At 55.5% G+C, this 25,266-nt stretch overlaps 1 protein-coding gene and 1 pseudogene across 1 annotated transcript; one reads left to right on the top strand and one right to left on the bottom strand.

The window, feature by feature from the left end:
• LOC116438661 (zinc finger protein 239-like) lies at positions 1–7,502 on the bottom strand. The gene is made up of 3 exons (XM_032097660.1): positions 7,396–7,502; positions 3,227–3,305; positions 1–3,040 (listed from the first exon to the last, which is right to left on the bottom strand). The coding sequence occupies exons 2-3, from the start codon at positions 3,276–3,278 to the stop codon at positions 2,034–2,036; spliced, it is 1,059 nt and encodes a 352-aa protein (XP_031953551.1). The 5' UTR covers positions 3,279–3,305; positions 7,396–7,502; the 3' UTR covers positions 1–2,033.
• Positions 4,359–23,750, top strand: LOC116438665 (annotated as a pseudogene).
• The last annotated feature ends 1,516 nt before the right edge of the window (positions 23,751–25,266 follow it).

Below are 25,266 nucleotides of genomic sequence, written 5' to 3'. Positions count from 1 at the left end.
TTAGAGGTACAGAGTGAGTTTATTACTGACAAAATCAGAGCAGGATAATGAGAAGTAAAATGAGCCCTTAACACCTTTTTCCCCAAGCTCTCCCTCCTTCCCACCGACAGCACAGGGGAAAGGGCGTTGGGGGTTTGCTCAGTTTGTCACCTGAGGTTTCCTTCCTCTCCTCAGGGAGAGGAGTCGTTCCCCGGCTGCACCCTGGAATCCCTCCCACAGGAGACAGCTCTCCGTGAACTTCTCCAGCGTGGGTCCACTCTCATGAGCAACAGCCACACTGTACCTGCTGCAGCGTGAGTCCCTCCCACGGGCACACGCTCCTCCCAAAACTGCTGCAGTGTTGGTCACTCTTCCATGGGGTTCAGTCCTCCAAGGACAGGCTGCTCCAGCCTGGGAGCAGGGCCCCCTCTCTTCACTGGGTCACCCACTGGATCACAGCCACCTCCAGGCATCCACGTGCACTGGCATGGGCACCACCCCCATGGGCTGTGGATGGATCTCTGCATCCCCCGTGGATACCCAGGGGCTGCTTCACCATGCTCATCACCAAGGTCTGCAGAGGAATCTCGGCTCTGGAGCCTGGAGCACCTCCTCCCCCACCTTCTCCACTGACCTTGGTGTCTCCATGTTGTTTCCCTTGCAGGTTCTCACCTCCTCCTCTTCTCTGACCAGCAGAAAACCACCAACAAAACTGTGACTTTGTTTTGACTTTCTTCTTAAATCTGTTATCCCAGAGGCATTACCAGCCTCTCTCATTGGCCCAGTTTTGACCAGCAGCATGTCCATCTTCAGAGCCAGCAGGGATTGGCGCTGCTGGACATGGTGGAAGCTTCCAGCAGCATCTCACAGGAGCCACCTCTGTGGCCCCCTCACCACCAAAAACCAGGCTGTGCCAAACCAATTCAGGAGTCATCAGTGAGAAAAGCTCTGACTGAGTAAAAATTGTTTTGTGCATTTTCTGATTGGCTTAAAAGTGTTGTGGTCTCTGGCACCTGCACATCTCCATGGCAACTGCTCAGTCATCACCGCCGCATGCCCTGATTGGCCAAAGGCTGCTTTGGGGTGGGGGCTGGGAGCCTCTGACAAATGTGGGACCCCCACAAGCTGCTTATAACCACCAAAACTGAGAGTTATAACCCTCCCTCAGACACCGGTGGAACCGTGGAGTCACCCCAACCCCCAAAATGAGGCACGGAGCCCACAAGCCATTTATATCCCTGCCCCAGGTTGGGGGAAAGCAGCAGGATGCTCTCCAAAACGGCATCTCCTCACCATCAGAAAATGAGGAGGGGGTGTCACCTCAGCTTCCTGAATTAGCAGAAAAACTCCAAAAGCCATTTCTAGCCCCCAAAATTGGTAGAAAGCATCAGGATCTTCCCCTAAATGGGCTCCCCATGTCCCTCCCTGTGGTGCCCACTCCAAGTGTCGGAGCCACGTGTCATCCCTTGTCTCCCTGTATCCCCTCCTCAGGATCGGGGGTACCCAAAAAACCCCTCAGGAACTGGGGATAACCCAAATGCCCTCAGATGTGGGGGATACCCAGAAAGGAGATTCCCCCCAGCCTCATCATCCCCAGCCTCCAGCTCTTCATTCCAAACCCCTGCCCCCCTCCCATTGCCCACCCCTCCACAACGTACCTCCCACTCCATCCAGACCCTCTGAATGCCCATCCAGCCCCTCCTGGGGATTTTGAGGGGGCTGTAGGGTCAAGTACTTTTGGAATGTGACTGAGCCATTTGGAGTGGGAACTGAACATTTTCCACTGAGATTCAGTGGTTGTGAGGTGACAGATTGAGACCTCTCATCTTCTGGAGTGCAAAGTGATGGAGAAAACTCTTCCATCTCCCCTCAGAACCCCCAAATCCTCCCAGACAGCGTCTTCCCTGGTGCCTATGGGGATCCAGAAGGATATGGAGACAACCAGCCAGGTGTCTTCCCAACATGGATACAGGGAATGTGGGTCCTTCGGTGGGGGATGAAGTTGGAGCAGTGCACGAAGCTCTTCCGCAGTCGGAGCACTTGCAGGGCTTCACTTACCGGTGCCTCTGTTGGTGTCTGGTCAAGGCTGAGCTCTGGGTGAAGCTCTTCCCACACTCAGAACACTCGTAGGGCCTCTCCCCGGTGTGGATGCGCCGGTGGGTGATGAGGTGGGAGTTGTGCTTGAAGCCCTTCCCACAGTCAGGGCAGCGGAAGGGCCTCTCATCCGTGTGGATACGCTGGTGCAGGAGGAGACTGGAGCTGGTCTGAAACCTCTTCTCACACTCGGGACACTCGTAGGGCCTCTCCCCAGTGTGGATGCGCCGGTGGGTGATGAGGGTGGAGTTAGAATTGAAGCCATTCCCGCAGTCAGGGCAGCGGAAGGGCCTCTCCTCTGTGTGAATCCTCTGGTGCTTGAGGAGCCTGTGGCTTGTCTGAAACCTCTTCCCACACTTGGGACACTCGTAGGGCGTCCCCCCAGTGTGGATCCTCTGGTGGAGGATCAGCTCAGAGCTCTGTCTGAAGTTCTGCCCACATTTCCCACACTGGTAGAGCCTCTTCCCAGTGTGGATCTTCTGGTGGCGGATCAGGGTTGAGCTCCGGCTGAAGCTCTTCCCACACTCCCCACACTCATAGGGCCGTTCCCCAGTGTGGATCATCTGATGGCGGAGAAGTTCAGAGCTCTGGCTGAAGCCCTTCCCACATTCCCCACATTCGTAGGGCCATTCCCCAGTGTGGATCATCTGGTGGCAAATCAGGTGGGAGCTGCGGCTGAAGCTCTTCCCACATTCCAAGCACTTGTAGCGTTTCTCCCCAGTTTGAAGCTGCTCATGGACCACCAGGTTTGACCTCTGGCTGGATCTCTGGGCACCTTCCTGGCACAGGGTGGGTCTTTCCTCCTCACAGCGCCCTGGGCTGCATTTGCAGCCCTTCCTCCTGTGGGATCTCCAGGGCTTTTCCTCCCCATTGGATTCCTTCGCCATGGAGCCGCTCAAAACAGCCTCTTCCACCAGGTTCTGCCGCGGGGATTTGTCCTCCCTGGGCTCTGTCCTCAGCTCCTTGTCTGGGAGAGGAAGGACAAGGAGAGGATGGGATTTGCCTCCGTGCCAGAGGGAAGGGGAAGGAGATCCCCCCAGTCCGTCCCCAGCAGGACGGCGTCGGCAGCGGGGTTGTCCTGCAGCCGGGGGCGATGCTGGGCTGGGAGATGGAGCAGGAGAGAGGGGGAAACGGGCAGGGACTTCCTCCTCACCTGCCTGGGTGTCCCTGGGCATCTTCCTCTTCCTCACAGCCTCCTCCTCCATCTGGCCAAGGTTTGGGAGTAGGAAATCCTGGTTTGGGGAAAAACAAGTGATGGACATGTTGAATTTGAATGTCCCCCTGCCCAAGTCCTTCTCTACAAGTCACCAGGCATCTGGGGTCCAGAAAAACCTCCCAAACACCAAGACTCAGCCCTGAAAAAGCCTCACAGGAATTCCACCTCTCCCTAGTCCCCCCACTCTGATGTTGGATTCCCCCCTGTCCCAGCTGCCAGGGGTCACGCTTGTATTGGGGTCCCCCATCTACTTGGTCCCTGCCCTCCCCAGGCTGCTGGGAGTCCAGGAATCCAAAAAGCTCCACCTTGGTCTCCCCACTTAGGGATGCTGGGGGTTATGGGGTCCAAGGGGTCCTTCTCCCCTTATTCTCTGCTTCGGGGTGCAGAGGGGGTCCAAGGAGTCCCCCCTCCCCCTCTCCAGGCTGTTGAGGGTCCCGCGAATGGCGGCGCTCCCCCCCCCCCCCCCCCCGGGCTCCCCACTTTGGGGTCCTGGGGTCACAGGGGTTCGCTCCTCCAGACTGCCGGGGCTCCCCTGGTCCCAGTACTGCCCCTCTCTGCTCTCCCATCTCTGGGGGTCCCCAGGTTCCCCCCTCTGGCTCTCCCGGGGGGTCCCGCAGCCCCCTGGCTCTGGGCTGGAGTTGGCCATGCCTGACCCGGGGCAGAACCAACCCCCACTGCAGGAGGGACCCCACATCCCCCTGCCCGCTGCCAGGGCTCTGCTGGCACCACCACCGGGACTCTCCAAAAACACCTCCTGGGGACCCCCCCCAATGTCCTTGCAAGGGGCATTTTCTGCTCAGCTTTGGAGTTCTTCATACTCCAAACATCCCCCCACAAAAAACCCAACCCAGGGACCCCCAGGATATCCGGGCCGAGCTCCCTCTCCCCGGGCACCTGTGGGATGGGGGGGTGATGCTCCCACGGGTGGGGGGCTGCGAATTCAGGGAGAGCTCAACCTTGTTCTCCATTCTCCTTTTCATGATCTTCCCTTGTCCCTCCTCTTCGTCCTCCTCCCACTCCTCCTCTCCCATCCCTCCTCCTCCCGCCCCAGGATCAGTGACACACTGGGTCCCCCGTTGCCGAGCCCCTCGCAGCCCGCGGGAGCAGCGGGGATGGAGCCGGGACAGGTCGGGATGGGCAGCGCGGGGCTCTCGGCTGCTCCCACCCGCTGGGGGCGGGGCAACCCGGCCCGGGGAAAGGAGAGGGAAACTGGGAACATTGGGGGCTGCACATCCAAACTGGGCCTTACTGGGGACCCTGGGTGGGGACTTGCAGCCCTTGGGGCTCCTCTCGGAGCCTGGAGAGCCGGGAGGGGGAACACAGAGAGGGCTGGGGGATCCCAGGAGTGGCATCACTGGCAGTGACTGCTTTGTACTGGGGTAACTGGAACCTTACTGGGGCAACTGGGTGGGACTGGGAATGACTACTACAAGCATGATGAGGCCAACTGGTATGTACTGGGAGTATCTGTAACCATACTGGGATTGACTGGAAGCACACTGGGAACAACCAGGACCATGATGAGGAGAAATGGACCATGCTGGGGGCAACTGGGAGCAAGTTGGAGTAACTGGGTCTGAACTGGGGGCAACTGGGCACGACTGGGACCATGCTGGGAGGGACTGGGATCATATGGGGAGTGACTGGGACTATACTAGGGGCAACTGGGTTCAACTGGAACCACACCGGAAGATCATGGGAGCAGCTGTGCCCATGCCATGGTCATACTGGGATCCTACTGGAGCTGGCTGGGATCATACTGGCAGTGAATGGAATAGTACTGGGGGTATCTGAGAGTGACTGCAATCATACTGGAATCAGACTGGGAGAAACTGGAAAGGTGCTGGCTGTGACTGGAACCATACTGGAGGTGACTGGGAGCAACAGAGACCATGCTGGGAGCAAATGGGATCATATTTGGAGTGACTGGGAGTGACTGGATTCATACTGGGAGCAACTGGGCCCACAGTGGCAGTGAGAGGGAGTCACTCTGGGCATGACTGGAATAATACTGGGAGTATCTGGGAGTGACTGGTGTCATACTGGGGGTGACTGTAACCATGCTGGAGGGGGACTGGGTGCAACTGGGATCATACTGGGAGGGACTGGAATCAGACTGGAAGTGACTATGGGTCCTACTGGGATCATGCTTGGAGCCACTGGAATTACAGCAAGTGTGAATGGATCCTGACTGGGGCTTACTGGGAGCTACTGGGCCCATGTTGGGAGGAAAATGTGGACACATTGGGAGCAGCTGGGATCAGCTGGAAGGTACTGGAACCATGCTGAGGGGACTGAGACCACAACTGGGGCAACTGGATTCATACTGGGAGCAACTGAGACAACACTTTGGGCAACTGCCAGAAACTGGGATCATGCTGGACGCAACTGGGAGTAACTGGGAAAGACTGGGATCATTCTGAGGTAACTGGAACCTTACTGGAGCAACTGGGAGTAACTGGGAATGACTACAAGCATGCTGAGGCCAACTGGGATATACTGGGAGTGTCTGTAACCACACTGGGGCTTACTGGAACCACACTGGGAACAGCTGGGACCACACTGGAGACAACTGGGTGTGACTGGGACTATTCTAGGGGAAACTGGGAACAACTGGAACTATGGTGGGGGCAAGTGGGATCATCCTAGAATCATGGTGGGAGCAGCTGGGTGAGACTGGGATCATACTGAGGGTGACTGGAATCATCCTGGGATTGACTGGGAATGGCTGTGAGCAACCGGAATCATGCTGAAAGCAACTGGGAAGAAGTGGGAAGGACTGGGAGCATGCTTGGGGTGAATGGGATATACTGGGAAAGACAGGGAGTCACGGGGATCATACTGGAGGCTACTGGGCTCATGCTGGCACTGACAGGGAGCAACTGGGATCACACTGGGGGCCACTGGCATCATACTGGAAGTGACTGGGATCATACTGGGATTATAATGGGTGTCAATGGACCCTGACTGGGCATTACTGGGAGCTACCAGGCCCATGCTGAGAACCTACTGGGGATACACTGAGATCAGACTGGGAGCAACTGGGAATGATAAGATGCATGCTGGTGACAACTGGGATGTACGGGCAGTGACTGGGAAAACTGGGAGCAGCTGAACCATGCTGAGGTAACTGGGAGTGCCTGGGAATGACCACAAGAATGTTCAGGGCAACTGGGATATACTGAGAGTGTCTGAGACCATGCGGGTGGTGGCTGGGACCATACTGGGAGCAACTGGGAATGTGCTGGGGGGAACTGGGACCACACTGGGGGCAAGCGTGAGTGACTGGGGCCCTGCTGGGAGAGACTGGCATCATACTGGGAGTTACTGGGACTACGCTAAGTGCAAATAGAGAACTGGGAACACACTGGACAAAAGTGGGAGGAACTGGGAGCAACTGGGACCATGCTGGGGGCAAATTGCATCATAATGGGGAATGACTGGGAGTGACTGGGTTCATACTGGGAGCAAGAGATCCTACAGGGAGTGAGGGGAAGTGACCAGGATCATACTGGGACTGACTGCGCTCATACTGGGACTGATGAGGAAACTGGAACCACTCGGAGGAGGAACTGGGCTCATACTGGGAGCAGCCATTTCCCGGCCCCAGGACCCCCGAGCCCCTTTCCAACCCCGGGACCCCCGAGCCCCTTTCCCGGCCGTGCCGCCCCTGCAGCCCCCAGACCCCCCCGCCGGGGTCCCGCCAATCCCAGGGGTCCCCCCTCTCGGGCTCCCCGCTTTGGGCTCCTGGGGCTCTCCTCTCTCCGGGGTCCCGCTTAGGGAAGCCGGGGCTCCCGGGGCTCCCCAAAACCGGTGTCCCCCCGCCCCCGCGCGCTCCCCACGGGGCCCCGGCAGAGCTCGGAGGGCCCGGCCCGGGAAGCCCAACCCCCACCGCGGGGGGACCCGCATCCCCCCGCCCCCGCCGGGGCTCTGCCGCCACCGCCACCGGCACCCCCAAAAACACCTCCCGGGACCCCACGATGTCCCCCCGAGGGCATCTGCGGCTCGGCTTTGGAGTCCCGCAAGCTCCAAACATCCCCCCAAAAAAACCCCAAACCCAGGGACCCCCCCGGGACATTTGGGGCGAGCTCCCCCTCCCCGGGCACCTGCGGGACGGGGGGCGATGGTCCCGGGGGGCTGCGAGTTCAGCGAGCGCTGGAGCCGAGCGCTTCCTCCTCTCCTCCAGCTTCCCGCTGCCGCTCCGCCTCTTCCTCCCTCCTCCTCCTCCTCCTCCTCCCGCCTCTCCCCAATCCCACCTCCGCCTCCTCCTCCTCCCCTTCCCCCTCCCCCGTTGCCGAGCCCCTCGCAGCCCGCGGGAGCAGCGGGGATGGAGCCGGGACAGGTCGGGATGGGCAGCGCGGGGCTCTCGGCTGCTCCCACCCGCTGGGGGCGGGGCAACCCGGCCCGGGGAAAGGAGAGGGAAACTGGGAACATTGGGGGCTGCACATCCAAACTGGGCCTTGCTGGGGACCCTGGGTGGGGACTTGCAGCCCTTGGGGCTCCTCTCGGAGCCTGGAGAGCCGGGAGGGGGAACGCAGAGAGGGCTGGGGGATCCCAGGAGTGGCATCACTGGCAGTCACTGCTTTGTACTGGGATCGTACTGACATCATACTGGCAGTGACTGGGCTGTACTGGGATCGTACTGACATCATACTGGGAGTAGCTGGGCCCATGACTGGGGAGACTGCGATCCCACTGAGGGAGACTGGGATCATGCTGGGATCATACTGGGAGTGAGTAGGAGCCTTTGGGGGGCAATTGAGACCTTGTTGGGGGCAAATGGGATACACTGGGAGTGACTGGGTGCATGCTGAGGGTGACTAGGAGCAGCTGGGAGCAACTGGGAGTGACTGGGTGCATGCTGGGGGTGACTGGAAGCAACTGGGCTTCTACTGTGATGAACTGGGATGATGCTGGAGGTGACTGGGATCAGACTGGCAGTGAGTGCAACTACACTGAGGCTGACTGGGAGTGGTTGTGAGCAAATGGGATAATGCTGGAAGCAACTGGGCTTCTACTGTGATGAACTGGGATGATGCTGGAGGTGACTGGGATCAGACTGGCAGTGAGTGCAACTACACAGAGGCTGACTGGGAGTGGTTGTGAGCAAATGGGATAATGCTGGAGGTGACTGGGATCAGACTGGCAGTGAGTGCAACTACACAGAGGCTGACTGGGAGTGGTTGTGAGCAAATGGGATAATGCTGGAAGCAACTGGGAGGAACTGGGAGTGACTGGGAATATGCTGGAGGGAACTGGGAGAGACTGGGAGTGACTGGAGCAAAAGTGAGGGTGAAAGAGAGCAACTGGAACCTGTAGGGGGCAACTGGTTCATACTGGCAGTGACTGGGAGCACACTGGGGTCATATTTGGATCCTATTGGGAGTGACTGGACTAATACTGGGAGTATCTGAGAGTGACTGGGAAACGCGGCATGCATATCATCCCCCATATGGGGGTGACTGGGAGCAACTGGGAGCATATGGCATCATACTGGGACTGACTGGGTTGATCTAGGAAGCAACTGGAACCATGGTGGAGGCAACTGGGCCCATACTGGGAGTGATTGGAAATAACTGGGATTAAACTGGGACCATACTGGGAGTGCTGGCATGTGACTAGGATCATACTGGAGGTTGCTGGGTTCATATTGGTGTTGAAAGGGAGCAACTGGGGTCACACTTTGGGCTACTGGGAGCAACTGAGAGCAACTGGGATCATGCTGCAAGCAAACTGGAGTAAGTGGGAAGGACTGGATGCATGCTGGAGGCAACTGGGATATACTGGGCGTGACTGGTATGATACCAGGATAACAAACCTTACTGGGACCACTGGGAGCATCTGGGAATGACTACGGACATGCTGAGGGCAACTGGGATATACTGGGAGTGTGTGTAACCATACTGGGGGTGGCTGGGGACACACTGGGAGCGACTGGGATTAACTGGGATTTACAGAGCCTTTCCTGGGGACAGCTGGAAGTGATCCCCCCGTTCCCCCACCCTCCCTCGGGCACTGCCGCATTTCCCAACCTGCACCGCTGGGATCTGCCCGGAGCAGCGCGATGGCTCCAGCGCTGGGGCTGGGGGCTCCTGGGGCGGCGAGGGGGGACTGGGACCTCGGCACCCCCTGGGACCCCCCTGAACCGCCGTTCCCCATTCCCGGCATCGGGACCCCCCCTTCTCCCCTTATCCTTCACAGGGACCCCCCTCAATTCCCTATTGCCGGACATCAGGACCTCCCTGCTCCCCTTTTCCCGGCCATCCCATGTCTCCCAGCCTCCAGACTTCCTGTGTTCTGGATCCTGGGATGCCCTGGAACGCCTCGGTCCCCCATTCCTGCCTTTCGCAGCTCCCAACCCCACCTTTCTGTAAAACCAGAGACCCCCTGAACTCCTGTTCCTGGACATGCCGGGTGTCCCCACCCTGTCACCCCCCTTTTCTGGGAAACTCTGGACTCCTCTTTCCTGGGCACAGGCATCCCCTGGAACTCCCTTGTACCTCTCCCAGTCCCTGCACTCCCCTTTCCTTGACCCTGAGACTCCCCTGGACTCCCATGCCTGAGAACCAGGATGCCCTTTTACCCTTTTCCCTGGCACTGAGGCCCCCCTGCACCCCCTTATCCGGCACCAACGCAGCCTTTTCCTGGACACCCCACCTCTCCCAGCCCCTAGACTCACCCTTTTCCCTGACCCTGGGACCCCTGGGCCCCATTCCTGCATTTCCCAGCCCCCAGCCCCTCCTTCCCTCACACTGAGGGCCCCTGGCATCCCCTTTCCTGGGCACAGAATTCCCTGGACACCCCACCCCACCTCTCCCAGTCCCTGCACCCCCTTTCCTTGACTCTGAGCCCCTGAACCTCCTTCCCAGCTCTCCCAGCTCTTCAAGTCCCTCCTCTCCTTGACCTGTGGCCCCTCCTGGATCCCCAAACTGCCACCCCTAACGCAGTACTTGGGCTCGAGGCACGAGCTCTGGCGTGCCCCAGGTCAGAGAGAGTCCAGCTGCGTTACTTCTGTGCATCGCAGAAGTGACTTCGGCATCAGGAAAAGGTCCTGCTGGCTGGGCTAGCTAGCTGGCTTCTTTGCAGAGGGAACACGGCAGGAGCCGATGGGATCAGCTCACGTTAGCTCGGAGACGAAGAGAGAGGCTGTTTTGGTCTGGCTTCTAACAGGTTTATTGTTAGAAGTCTCGCAACCCAAACAAGCTCGGAGGGATGGAATCCAATGGGAATGATGGGAATGATGGGATTGATGGGATTGATGGGATGGGACCCTGAGGCTTGTCCTCAGTTTTATAGGGAATTTGAAAACCCTGGTGTTATAAACGGAGCCTGGACTTTTTTGGGTGGAGTAAAAGTCTGCTCGTTTATTAAAAAGAAAAGCCAGGAATGAGGACTTGAGATAAGCCTGAGTCCCACTCGACAACCCAGAAAAAAAAACAACAGTGCGATGCACAGGGCATTCCTTTGGACTCAGGTTCCTGAGGAAGACCCCGCGGGGGCTGAGCCCCGGGGCCGTTTCATAGTCTCTCTGATGTTATGATTGGTGGAGCTCAGATCCTCCTTCTGATGGCTCGTTGCTAGGGTCCTCATTGGTGTTCAGCTCCGTCAGTCTCTGGGGCGTCGAGTGATTGGTTTGCCCCCTAACCAATAATTCCTCAAGATGTTTACATCATAAATTATTAAGTCATCTTAAGAACATTCCAGAACGTTCCCTTCTTTTCTATAAACCCACCACTCTTCCCCCATTGGTGTCACCATCTAGCGATCACATAGCAGCATTACACCCGTACAGTCGCAATAATAATCAACTTATAAACTGTATGTAACAAGTAACTATTAACTTCTTTTTAACCAAAAAAACCTTTTAACCAGTTATTACACCGGTGAAAGGGGAAAACAACCAATGAGTTACAAGCCAGGAGAAGGATACAATTCAACAAGAACCACTGGGGGAAACCGAGAGGCGGGAGTTATAACAGAGAACCAGTGAACAACCAAGTAACCGAGAATTTTCCCGAACTGGGGGAGGTGGCTTGTACCTGGGCACCGCCCGGGGGGGTGCAGCTTAGGCTTCTGAGCCGCCCCTTGACCCACCCTCTGAGTCTGCCTCTTCGGGGAACTCGATCCAGGGGAGGGGCTGGGATTGATTGGCATCACACTGCCCCAGCCCCGCAGTGGGCTGGGTCACACCAACATCTCCCCCTTCTTTATTTCCTTGAAATGAGGGGGAAGACTTAAGGGATTTCAAAACCAAACACTTAACAATGGGAATGGCTAATAAAATTAACAACTCCATAAAGAAACCCCATACAATGTCCTTGAGAATGGAAGGAATCCAGCTGCTGGAGCTCAGGAGGAGATGCAGCAGCAGGTGGGGCAGCAGCAGGTAGAGATCATCACATAGTCACGGGTGGTAACTTTAGGAACAGTGTAACACAAATAAAATTAATATAAATACAATTAACTTAAATAACAAGAATGGCTCCCTTGAACTCCCCCTCTTTCAAAACAAAACTGAGGGGTCATTTTGGGAAGGGAAACACATTTTAAGGAGACTGGGAGGTGGAGGGTTTGTTTTCCAGGCCTGGAGGAAGAGTCTTTTTTCCAGGTGGCTTGGTTTTTCTTCTTTTCCAGGCTGTGGCAGCTTCTTTCCTTTGCTTGGCATCTGCAGGTGGTCTCAAAAAGGGTTTGATCCACTTCCCAGGGATCCATCTTGGACCCTCTGAGATGGAAACACACCCATAGCCTCTACCCCGGTGACTAGGGGGTACGGCCCACGTATTTGTAAAGTATCAGGGTCTGAGGACCTCAGGTCTCTCAGTCAGTTTATGTTTGGCAGAGTTGGTGAAGTGTCTCATTATGGGAGGATCAGGTTCCTCATAGGAACAGTTTAAAAAGTTCAAAGTGAACAATGCTTTGGACAGTCTTATGATGGGGGCAGTGATCTCATTGCCACCTTTCTGTTGTTCAAGCAGTCTTTTTAGTGTTTGATGCTTTCTTTCTACGATGGCTTGGCCTGTGGGTGAGTGAGGGATGCCAGTGATGTGATCCACACCCCACTCACTCGTGAATGTTTTTAATCTGCAGAGGTGTATGCAGGGCCATTGTCAGTTTTTACTTTATTTGGTGTCCCCAACACAGCGAAGGCCTGGACTAGGTGGTTAATGACATCTTTGGCCCTCTCTCCATGGTGGGCTGAGGCAAAGGTTGCACCAGAAAAGGTATCCACAGAAACATGAATATATTTCTGGCAGCCAAATTGGGGGAAGTGGGTGACATCTGTTTGCCATACCTCACAGCTGCCGAGGCCTCAGGGGTTAACCACTTGACCTAATGATGGAAGCTAATGTTTTTGGCAGTTGGGGCATGTCGCCACAATAGTTTTTGCTTGGTCTCTAGTGAGGTGGAACATTCTAATGAGAGCTGGAGCATTCTGATGGAACATTGCATGGCTCAGCTGGGCTTGCTGGAATCTGTTAGGCAGATTCTCTAACTCGATGGGCATCGCTAGGGCATCTGCTCTCCTGTTCCCTTCTGCAATAAATCCTGGCAGGTCAGTGTGTGATCTCACATGCATGACATAGAATGGTTGCTTTCAGTGGGAGATCAGTTGAATCAGTTTCGAAAGCAAGTTATGAATTTTTGGGTTTGCAACCTCCTTTAGTAAGGCTCTTTCTGCCCTGGAAATTACACCTGCAACATAGGCTGAATAAGTTCTCAAATTAAATGGTTCACTGAACCGTTCAAATGCTCTGACCACAGCTGCAAGTTCTGCAACTTGTGGGGATCCTTCCACTACCTGCACATCAGATTCCCACTTCTGAGTGCGAGAATCCCTCCACGTGATGACAGACTTGCGGGAACCTCTGGAGCCATCTGAAAAGATGGTCAGGGCATTTAATGGTTTTCTGCTTTGAATTTCTTTTGGAATCAGTTCGAAGACTGAAGTAAACAGTCTGTGTTTTGGATGGTGTATAGAAATTTGGCCTGTGTAGCTGTCTACGGCCTATTGGAGGTGCTCACTGTTTTGAAAGAGGTTATCAAGTGAATCAGTTGCCAACGGTAGGTAGATGCATGTAAAGTCAGACCCTGCAAGGGTGCGGAGGCAGGATCTAGCTTTCATCACCAACTGAGCCATGAGCTCTTGTGGTGTTGTGATACTTTTGATGGCTGGTGTGAGAGGAAAACACACTCGATGATTAACAGGGGATCACTCTGCACCTCGTCCCACTGAAATATCAGCCCGTGAAGGTATGGCATTTCCCCTAATACAATAAATTGAAAAGACAGACCTGGGGCACAGCGGTGTGCCTGCCGGGACAACAGCACTTCCTGTACCTTACAGATGGACTGTCTCGCCTCCTCTGTTAGATGCCTGTGATGTGAGGTCATCTTTCCCTCACAGGAGGTTGAACAGAGGAGCGAGATCTTCTGTTGTCAGCCCTAGGAGTGGCCTCACTCAATTAATGAACCCACAGAGCTGGTGGAGTTCCTGCAAGGTCTTAGGGCTATCATTAATTTTGACTTGTTGGGGAACCACAGTCTGCTCATGGATTTTCAGTCCAAGGTATTTAAATGGAGAGGTTTTCTGGACCTTTTTGGCCTGGATCTCAAATCCATTTGCCTCTAAGGCCTCGATTACCTTCTACAATGTGCAGTCTAAATAGGATTGGTTAGGAGCACACACCAAAATATCGTCCATATAGTGGAGTAAGAGTATTGCCTTTGCCGCTAACTTTCTGATGGGGGACAGAATGCGAGCTACATACCACTGGCAGATGGTGGGTGAGTTTTTCATGCCTTGCGGCAGAACTTGCCACTGGTAGCACTGCATGGGAGCCTTTTGGTTGATGGAAGGTACCAAGAAGGCAAACCGGGGAGCATCATCTGGGTGGAGAGGGATCTGGAAGAAGCAGTCTTTAATATCAATGACTGCTACCTTCCACTGCCTGGGGAGCGTGGAGGGTGAAGGCATTCTGCGCTGCAGGGGTCCCATGTCCTCAATGACTGCATTTATTTTCCGCAAGTCCTGTAGGAGGCACCACTTGTCTTTCCCCGGCTTTTTGATTACAAATACCAGGGAATTCCAAGAGCTGTTAGAGAGTTCCAGATTACCCTTTCTCAATTGCTCCTCCATGAGTGTGGTGAGCGCCTCTAATTTGTCATTTTTCAAAGGCCACTGATCCATCCAGACGTGCTCATCAGAGATCCAAATTAATTTCTGGAGGGAGCGCTCTGCCTTTACTAAAAATTTTGGGCTTGAGATGGAATTTCGACTTGAGCCCCCCCCACTGGGACATGAGATCCCTGCCCCACAATGTAAATCCAGACTCAATTACAAAAAGACAGACTGATGCTATCTGTCCCTCTGGACCCTCAATTTGGATAACTGCCTTGTTTCTCTGGGCAGATATAGATCCCCCCACACCCGTCACGATACCTTCTGCCAGCTGCAGCTCCCAGTGTGACAGCCAGTTGTGGGAAGAAATGACTGTCACGTCTGCTCCTGTGTCCATCATTCCTGCCAGGCTGATGTCCGAGCCTTGGCAAGACAGTTTGCAATTAAGCATGGGTTTGTCATTCCCAACTATCTCAGCCCAGAAGACAGAGGGGTTGTAGTCCTGTGGTGGACTACTGGGCATGAGAATAGATTGGGCCATAACCTGGTTAGCAGGAAGAAAAAAGGGATGTCAACACTGGATGTTGACAGTGAACAACCCTTGTGGCCCCCATACAAATGTCAGCTGGTGAATGTACAACATCTTTTAACACAAACAATATACAGTCTTTCAGATTCTTGCAACTCACGATGATTCTCTGGGGTGTCACTGAGTCCATTTGAGTTGCAGTGGTCGTGGTAACCATTTTTCTGGTGTCAGTTTCTTGATTAATTCCCCTGCATGGCCCTGCCAATCCACGTGGTCCTGTCAGTTTTTTGGCTGCATCCCTTTGGCGGCAGGTGATGACATTTGCCCTGGGGAGACAGCTTGGGAACACTGATTAACTGGAGCCGGAGCTCCAATTAGTTTCAGGCCAAGTGCCCTGGTTTGCCACACCTGTGGCCGACCAAATTAGCATTTCTTTTGTCCTGAGATGCTGTTGCATCAGCAGTGGCTGCAGGTACTATGAAGTTTTTCCCTGATTTTAAGTTTGGCTGGTGGATTGGCACCAATGACATGCAAGCATGAATCATTTGACTTAAGGTCGGTGGAGGTTCAAATGGAAGACCCAAAATCACTCTTTTACAAGCATCATTGGCATTAGTTTTTGCAATTTGCATTATAATATGCTCTCTTGTTTTTGGATCTTCCACTTGTCTTTCCACTACGAGCCTCAGTTTATCCACAAAATCAATAAATGTCTCATTTTGCAGTTGCCGAATCTCAGTGTAATTCAATTGAGGTGCTAATTTAGGAAGCATCATTAAGAACGCTTGCTGAGCTGCTTGCTTTACAGCATTCAGGACCGGCTCTGGTGTATTTTGAGCCTGGTTCTGGGGCTTGGACAATAACCCCTCACCAGTAAGGTGATCCATAGAAACCCCTGCGTTGTTTGGATCCTGCAGTAAAACAGGGAGGACCCCTCCCAGTTGCTTTCTCCAACCTTCTTCCCACATTTGAAACTCGGATGGGGAAAGCAAGCAGGAGAAGATGCTTTTGAGGTCATGCGGCACAATCACTATACTGGTGAGAGTTATCTTCAGGAGGTTCTTAAAATACTGACTCTCCCTCCCAAATTCTTTCTGGGCTTTGCAAAGCTCTTTGAGCCCTGCAGGATCAAAAGGTTTTCATGTGGGATTAGTGCCAGTTCGATCATATGTTACAGGAGCAGCAAAGGGGTAGGAGAGGGCTGAGGGGACTCCCAAACCCGATTTGAAGATGACGTCGGTTCCAGTTTCTATCCCGTGGGAACTGGAAGAGGGGGTGTGGGAACCAGGAAGTCCTCCAGAGTGGGTGGGGCTGGAGGACCAGGAGGCGTGGTCACATGATGGGCGGGGATTCCCAATGCAGGGGGCGGTACCCAAAGTGTGGGAGGAACCCGATGATGTCACATCTGGGGGCGGGGATAGGAAAGGGTTGGGGTCAGGAGGGCAACTGGGACTGTGGGAAGAAGAAGGGGAGGGAGGGGTGGACTGTGCCATGCGGTCAGTACCATTGTTCAGACACGTGGAGTGGGGGTGAGGGACAATGGCAAACAGCATTTAAAACAGTTTTCTGGGCTTACAACTGGGGAAGAGGGCAAGGGATACGGGGTTTGGGAAGAGGTCGAGGCAGCCTGGCCAGGGCTATCTCGACAGGGTGGCTGAAAAGACTGAGAGGGGTCAGAGAGATGGTAGCAACTCTGTGCCTCTGGGCATATCACCCTATTTGGTTTTTCCAACAAAGGGGAAGTGGGATGAGGAGCAGGAGGGGAGGAAGGAGGGATACGGGAAGAACTGTGAGGGGATTTGAGCTTTTCTTTTACTTTCTGATCCATTTTATGCAAGTCCCGAAGGACTAGAACTAAAGGAAAAAATTTTTCTCCAGAGGAGTCCCCTTTTCGCTTTAAATCAGTAATCTTATCATCCCACAGCCTGCCAGAAGGCAGGAGATTTTAAATTTGTGGGAGACACTTGAGGAAGGTAAAAGAAAAGCCAGCGAACAAATTGTTTTAACAGACCATTTGAAAATTTAAAGCCACTAACTTGAAGGAATTTTGCAACTTGGAGAAAAACCTCTCTTTGGGGCTGAGAGAGTTTTGATCCCATCTCTCTTGCAGAACTTCTTCCACCCACCACCCGCAAAATGAAAAAAGAAACAAAGTATCAGGGACCGGGGATACTCACACAAGTTTACGAAATCAGTTAAAAGGCGTCCGGTCCCAAACTAAAAGCACAGGTGGGGTTCTCCGAGACATGGCTGCTCTCCAAAGTCAGTTCAGTGCAGAATCAGTGGGAGTTAGCAGCCTTCTCTCAGGGCACCGCTCCTAAAACAGAGCGGACTGCACCAAGAGACGTCGGCAAGTCCAAAGTCGCTTCTTCTTGCTGTCCACCGACAGCCACGACGTCACAGGGATCCATTCGCGTGAGCCCCTCGCTTGTTGCGCCAGCCTAATGCAGTACTTGGGCTCGAGGCACGAGCTCTGGCGTGCCCCAGGTCAGAGAGAGTCCAACTGCGTTACTTCTGTGCATCGCAGAAGTGACTTCGGCATCAGGAAAAGGTCCTGCTGGCTGGGCTAGCTAGCTGGCTTCTTTGCAGAGGGAACACGGCAGGAGCCGATGGGATCAGCTCACGTTAGCTCGGAGACAAAGGAAGAGAGAGGCTGTTCTGGTCTGGCTTCTAACAGGTTTATTGTTAGAAGTCTCGCAACCCAAACAAGCTCGGAGGGATGGAATCCAATGGGAAGTGATGGGAATGATGGGAATGATGGGATGGGACCCTGAGGCTTGTCCTCAGTTTTATAGGGAATTTGAAAACCCTGGTGAAAGGGGAAAACGACCAATGAGTTACAAGCCAGGAGGAGGATACAATTCAACAAGAACCACTGCGGGGGGGGAACTGAGAGGCAGGAGTTATAACAAAGAACCAGTGAACAACCGAGTAACCGAGAATTTTCCCGAACTGGGGGAGGTGGCTTGTACCTGGGCACCGCCCGGGGGGGTGCAGCTTAGGCTTCTGAGCCACCCCTTGACCCACCCTCTGAGTCTGCCTCTTTGGGAAACTCGATCCAGGGGAGGGGCTGGGATTGATTGGCATCACGCTGCCCCAGCCCCGCAGTGGGCTGGGTCACACCAACACACCCCCCGATATCTCTGTGTCCCCCCAGTTCTCCACTCCCTGCAGTAGAAGTGGTGCTGTCAGAGCCCGGCCTGGGGTCCCTCAATCTCTGATCACAGGGACATGGACGGGACCCCCTCCAAGTGCTGCCACAGTGAGCAGGGCCGGATGGAGCCACAGGCATGGGGATGGGAGGGGGAGCCGAGCCGGGATATTGGGATAGCCAGACCCGGGATACTGGGATAGCCAGACTCAGGATACTGGGATAGCCAGACCCAGGATACCAGGATAGCCAGACCCGAGATACTGGGATGGCCAGACCTGCGATATTGGGATAGCCAGACCCGGGATACTGGGATAGCCAGACTCGGGATATTGGGATAGCCAGACCCAGGATACTGGGATAGCCAGATGCAGGATACTGGGATAGCCAGACCTGGGATACTGGGATAGCGAGACCCGGCTCAAGGAGAGGAACTGGCACGTGGCTGACAGTGGCCTGGAGACAGGGCCGGTACAACCAGAGCGGGGGGAGTGGGGGGAGCTGGGGGCTGGGCTGGGAGCTGAGGGCTGGGCTGGGATCTGTGGGAATGGGGTGGATCTCTAGGGGTGGGATCTGTGGGAGTGGGATGGGATCTGTGTGCTTGGCATAGGAATCCAGGGAGCTGCAAGGGGCTCCGTGGGGCTGGGACACGACTCCACTCATTCCCAGGTCTCCCCCCAGTGCAGGTGGTTTCCAGCTGTGACCTCCTGTCCAATGGAGCGTCCATGGATCCTGGGAATCCAAAGGGATCCTGGCAGAGCAGATGAAGCATTACCTGGGACACACCTGTGTGGAAGAGCTCCCAAAACACATTGGATGTGGTTGGGAGGCTCTGGATCACAAAGGCGGGTGTGGGGGGGAATTTCTATGGGAATGTGGGATTCAGGAAGGGTAGACCTGGGAATGCAGGAATTCCCATGGAATTTCCATGGATGGATCTCACTCTCATCCCAGTCAGGTGAGATTTCCATGGACGAATCTCCCCCCCAGCCCACTGCCATGGGAATTCCATGGGGAAATGACTGGAATTTATGTCCAATCAAATCCCTGCTGCAATTCAATGGGACATAAATCCCAATCCTTTCCCCAGGCCGGGTCTGTGGTGCCCCTGGCAGCACCAGGGGAGTGCCCTCTCCCTGCCCCGAGCCGAGCTCAGGCCTTTCCTTTGGTGTTCTCTGCCCTGCCCGGGGCAGGAGGGCACTGACAGAGCAGCTTTGGTGGCACCAGGCACCGGCCGGGCTCCGGCCACTGCAGGTGGCTCCGTGGGAATGTCCAGCACCAAAGCTTAAAGTGAACAACAGCTCCTGGAGGGGATTCTCCCCCCTCTGACTGTCCTGGGAGCCCAAGGGCAACACCCCGGGCACAACAGCCCAGAGTGCTGGAGCACAGTGTCCCTGGGCCAGGCCATGTTCCCTGGCTGTCCCATGTCCCTCGGCCATTCCATATTCTCTCAGCTGTTCCATGTCCCTCGGCTCCATGGGGCCGGGGGTGGCAGCAGGGCCCGGGGCAGCCCTTGGGGAGAACAACCCTGAGCCCCGGCTGGGCCAGTTCCCCCCCTAGGGGGCCCAGGTCACTTCCAGCATGGGCCCTGTGGCTCCCAGTCACCTCAGTATGGTTCCAGCTCATTCCCCAGTATGATCGCAGTGTCGTGGTTTGAAAGACAGGGGTCTGCCAAGGAAGGCAGGAGTCTCCCTTGAAATGGAATAAAAAAAATTTGCAACCCACTTCCCTCCGAATTATCCTAATTTTTGAAAATTAAGGGGTTTTCAGGCAAAGATATGAGGAACAGGAATAGCAGTTCTTTACTATTATATATCTATATGTGTATAACAAGGCAAACAAACAACAACAACTCTGGCAGTAACAGCAATCACAAACCCAGTGCCAGCCTTCTCGGCTGTCGGGCCCTTTCCCCTCGGGTGCAGTTCCGCTTGCAGCCGGCAGGGGCGCTGGCGGCTCCCGGTGAGCAGGGCAGGTGCGATGGTTCCCCCGCGGCTGCAGGGGGCGCTCCGGAGCGAGCTCGGGGAGCACGCGGCACCGGTGCCCTGGGATCCCGGGAAGGGATGGAACAAAGGCTTCACAAACCCCTGGGCAGCCGATCCCAGTGTCCAGCCAGACCCTCAGGAAGAGCAGGCTGGAATGGCAGGGACAAGCACAAATCCTGGGTGGCAGATGAGATGTATCCAAACTCGGGAGCTGTGGTGGAACCCCCCGGAGGTCTGGGCAAGCAGGGCGAGCGGAGCTACAGAGTAGTGAAGGTTCGAAGCAGCAGCGGGGGCAGGGCGGCTGAAGCCCACCTCCCAGCAGGGCAGGGAAAGGCGGGCTTGGGAATCCTGGAGTTTCTCTGGTAGAAGGAAGGAAGGCAGCCGGAAAAGCAGAAGTCTTCAGTGCTGACGAATTCCCTCCAGCCTCCCTCTCCAAATGCTGGGAACCAGCTACCCAAAAGCCCAAGTGAAAAAGAGTGGCCAGATGGCCCCCTCCCACTGTGGCCAGGTCTTTTGTTTTTCTCAAGAACCCAGCAATTTGTCACCCGGCAACATTTATGGTGAAAATTCCTCAAGGGAAAAAAAAAGAAGGGGAACTCCCAAACCCCAAAAACCATCCACTCAGAGCAGAGCACTTTGTGAAAGCCCCGCAAAATGACAGCAGGAGGAGGTTTGTGAGAAAGGCAGGAAATGGTATTTTGATAGGAAATCAAAATTCCAAATTATTTCTTTCTGTCACATTCATTTTCAGTCAGTTCTGGTCTGGTTTCCAGAGTGCCACCTTCTCAGCTGGCTGTATTTGTGTCCTCCTTCCTCTTCTGCCTTTCTTTGCCTGCTCTGTTTGTCTCTCAGTGTCTCTCTGGACCCAGGGCAGCTCCCACCAAAGGCCCTCCTCTGATTTTGTTCCCAATCCACCAGCTAAAACAACCATGGGTGAGGTGATGAAGGCTGGCAGTGAAATGTCACTGTAAGATCTTGCTGCACTTGGCTTCTGGCTCCTTCCTGAGAGCTTTGCCTTCAAGGGCAGGAACATCTTCTCCTTGCTGGGAACTGGAATTCCAGATCCCTGGAGGGTGTGCCGTGGATCCCAGAGGGGCATTGCCGAGGCTCGCAGGGTGCTGGTCCTGCCGTGCCTCCCACGGGAGCTGTGCAGGGCCAGGGGACAAGGTCCAGCAGCTGGGTGGGCTCCCAGAGCAGACAGCAAAGGCTGCTTTGCTGGACATTTCCCAGCACATTCCCAGCTGGAAGCAGAGGGAGGAAGGAAAGGGAAGCGAGTCCCTGCCAGAAGCCCGGAAGGATTGGGGTGGGAAGGGACCCTGCCCGTGGGTTACTGGGCTGAAAGCCAAGTGGAGCAAGACCTTACAATGCCATCTGCCTGCCAGCCTGTGCTGCTGACAGGAGCAGGGTGCCACTTTAGCCCTCTGTGGGTGGGACCAAACTGTGCATTCCACTCCCCTTATCTCATTTCTGATGAGCTGTTCATGATGGGTCGTTTGCAGGAGCTGCCCAGTGCACCCCCGACCCCTCAGGCTATGAGGAGCTGGCTGTTAAATGAGATAAGGAAGGAGAGGCAAACCCTGGGAGGCAGGGCAGTGTTTCTTTTTCTGCACACCAATGACTCAGCTGTGATAACTCCCTCCGGGGTAGCAGCAGCACAGTCCCACCCAGCCTGAGGGCTCACCTCTGCTGATGGGCCATCATGGACTGAATGGCCCCAGCACAATGGGCAGCTGCAAGGACTGAGACCATCAAGGCTCCCAAAATATCCCATGACTCCCAGGATGACATCGTTCCATTGTGAAACTGCCCGCCCTGGGGGAGGGGCTGAGCATTCCCACCTGAACCTGAGCATATAAAATCTGGGTTTGGGGCCTTCTGGCAACACTTAACAGATCCAGGGCAGGAGCAGAACTCCAAGAGGACTGTGACCACTGCTGTTGACAAGACTGCTCCCATCACTTGGACAGGACTGTGTCCACCACTCTGACCAACAGGTTTTGTTTTCTTTCCTTTTGCTTTGCATGCAGCGGGACCAGGTGGTGCTCGGCACAGGAACTAACCAGCACCGTTCTGCTCTTGTCCCAGGGTGCCTGGTTATACTCAGCCTTTGTGGGTTACAGCTGTATCATGGTATTTCTTGTCATCTCTTTGGTGAATTGTAACTCCCACCTTAATCTCTCTTGGGGCAGATCAGTGGGGTTCATTTCTCATGCCAGGTAAAACCAGCACGGTGTTTGAGAGGATTTTACAGTCATGATACAGCCGGTGACTTCTAGAGAAGGACTTGGGCAGGAGGAACCCATAAGCCAACACACTCACACCTTGTTTTTCCCTCCACACCAGGATTTCCTACTCCCAAACCTTGGCCAGATGGAGGAGGAGGCTGTGAGGAAGAGGAAGATGCCCCGGAACACCCAGGCAGGTGAGGAGGAAGTCCCTGCCCGTTTCCCCCTCTCTCCTGCTCCATCTCCCAGCCCAGCATCGCCCCCGGCTGCAGGACAACCCCGGTGCCGACGCCGTCCTGCCGGGGACGGACTGGGGGGATCTCCTTCCCCTTCTCTGTGGCACGGAGGCAAATGCCATCCTCTCCTTGTCCTTCCTCCCCCAGACAAGGAGCTGAGGACAGAGCCCAGGGAGGACAAATCCCCGCGGCAGAACCTGGTGGAAGAGGCCGTTTTGAGTAGCTCCACATCGCAGGAATCCAGCTGGGAGGAAAACCACCGGAGATCCCACAGGAGGAGGGGCTGCAAACGCAGCCCAGGCAGCTGTGAGGAGGAAAGACCCACCCTGTGCCGGGATGGCGGCCGGAGATCCAGCCAGAGCTCAAACCTGGTGGTCCACGAGCAGTGTCATGCTAGGGAGAAACGCTTCAAGTGCTTGGAATGTGGGAAGAGCTTCAGCCAGAGCACCAACCTGATCTACCACCGGTTGATCCACACCGGGGAACGGCCCTATGTGTGTGGGGAATGTGGGAAGAGCTTCAGCACAAGCTCCAACCTGATGCGCCACCGCCAGGTCCACACAGGGGAGAGGCTCTATGTGTGTGGGGAATGTGGGAAGAGCTTCAGCCAGAGCACCACCCTGATCCGCCACCGCCAGGTCCACACAGGGGAACGGCCCTATGTGTGTGGGGAATGTGGGAAGAGCTTCAGCCAGCCGCTCCCACCTGATTCGCCACCAGATGATCCACACAGGGGAACGGCCCTACGAGTGTGGGGAGTGTGGGAAGAGGTTTCAGACCAGCTCCAGTCTCCTCCTGCACCAGCGGATTCACACAGATGAGAGGCCCTTCTGCTGCCCCGACTGCGGGGAGGGCTTCAGGTACAACTTTGACCTCACCAGGCACAAACGCATCCACACCGGGGAGAGGCCCTACGAGTGTCCCGAGTGCGGGAAGAGCTTCTCCAGGAGCTCTCACTTGACCAGACACCAACAGTGCCACCAGTAAGGGAAGCCCTGCGAGTGCCCTGAGTGCAGGAAGAGCTCCAACTTCATCTCGCAGCAGAGGATCCATGTGGGGTGATGCACAGTGACCCCCGTTGGGCAGAGACCTGGTGACCCCTGTTCCAGATGATCCCCATGGTTGGGGGAATGTTTGAGAGATTTATTTCACTTCTCATTCTCGTGCTCTGATTTCATTGCTAATAAATGCAATCCCTGTCCCCAGACTGGGTCTGTGTTTCCAGTGCTGGTGATCTGGGGCAGGAGCTCTCCTGGTCCTTATCTCAGCTCCTGGGCCTTTCCTCAGCCAATCAAAGAAGTCACTAAACAATTTTTAGCCACTCTGAGCTTTTCTCGCTGATGACTGCCCAGGTGCCAGGTGGATCTGCCGCACCCAGAGCTCCCCACCTGGGCCCCCCTCACCCCCAGTGCCCCCTGGGAGCAGAATTAAGGGAGAGGGGAGGTTTCAGCACCTGCCAAGTGCTGGGGATGGGGCAGCTGGGGCCATACTGGTGGCACTGGTGGTGCTGGGAGCCCCCCTGGCCACAGGCATGGAGCTCTCAGGTGAGCCGAGGGGGTGGAAGAGGACGCGGGTATGGTGGGAAGGTGGGGAGAGGAGGGAAAATGGGTGTGTGGGACCCATAAAATGAGTTGGAGGGGGAGTGGGACCCCCTAAAGCAAGAATGGGAAGGGGGCTGAGGACTGGGGGATGATGGGAGAGGTGTGGGAAAGCTTAGAAATTAGGGAATGGGAAGGGTGGGATCCTGAAAACTGAGCAGGAGGGGGCTGGGGATTGGGAGGATTGTGTGAAAAGGTTTGGGAAAGGGTCAAAAGTGGGGACTGGGACCCCCAAACTGATGGGGGCAGGGGCTGGCAGCTGGGGATTGATGGGAAAGGAGGGGAGTAAATGGAAAAAGGGTGGAAATGAGGGTGGGACTGCGGGAAGGAAGGTCCCATGGCGGCCGTGGAGCAAGGGCTTATGGAGTGGGGATCCAGGGTGGCTCCCTGAGCTCTTGGCTTGCTGTATGGGTGCTGGGGGCTGCTGGGGGAGCACCCCCTGACCTGTGTCCTTGCTTACACAGGGCTCTTCCAGCACATGGTAAAGTCCGAGTGTCGCTTCATTAATGGTACCAAACAGGCGAGGTTGGTGGTGAGGTTCAGCTCCAGCCTGGAGCAGCTCCTGCACTTGGACAGCAAGGTGGGGCACTGCGTGGGGGACACACTGTATGGGGAGAAACAGGCCCGCTACTGGAACACTGTCCTGGGGTGATGTTATGAGGCTGCTTTATTCCTTAACCCTCCGCTCAATGCCCAAGGACGCTGTGTCTTTAGGATGGACCCAGGGGTGGGGCTGGATCCACGGGGCCCGGGTGCGGGTCGGTTCAACAGCTAGAGCCCAACGGCTCGGGGGCTCCGGGGTCTCGGCAGGGCCTGGGAGGGAGTGCGCCGGGAGCGTTGTGTGGCTCCTTGGGTTTTTGGTGTTCTGGCTAGCTGGAAAATGGTTCTGTTGGTTTTTCTTGTTCTTTTTCTCTTCCCTCCCCTTGCCTCACTGCCTCCCTTCCCTTCCCTACGATCCAGGGAGCCTGCGAGTTGGCACTGGTGGGCCCGCGGGGTGGCCCTGGCTGGTCCGAGCCCATGTGTCTTTTCCTTCTCCAGGAATTTGTTGTACTTCGGGGTTTTTTTTCCCCCTGTTCTACCCTGCTTTGTTTGGTGTTAATAAGAGCCTTGGTTCCATGAGATTCCCTTGACCCC

Source organism: Corvus moneduloides, unplaced genomic scaffold (genome assembly GCF_009650955.1).
Source record: "Corvus moneduloides isolate bCorMon1 unplaced genomic scaffold, bCorMon1.pri SUPER_scaffold_79_arrow_ctg1, whole genome shotgun sequence".
Taxonomy (NCBI): Eukaryota; Metazoa; Chordata; class Aves; order Passeriformes; family Corvidae; genus Corvus; species Corvus moneduloides.
The sequence above is the reverse complement of the archived record's forward strand: the minus strand, read 5'-3'. Positions and strand labels throughout refer to the sequence as shown.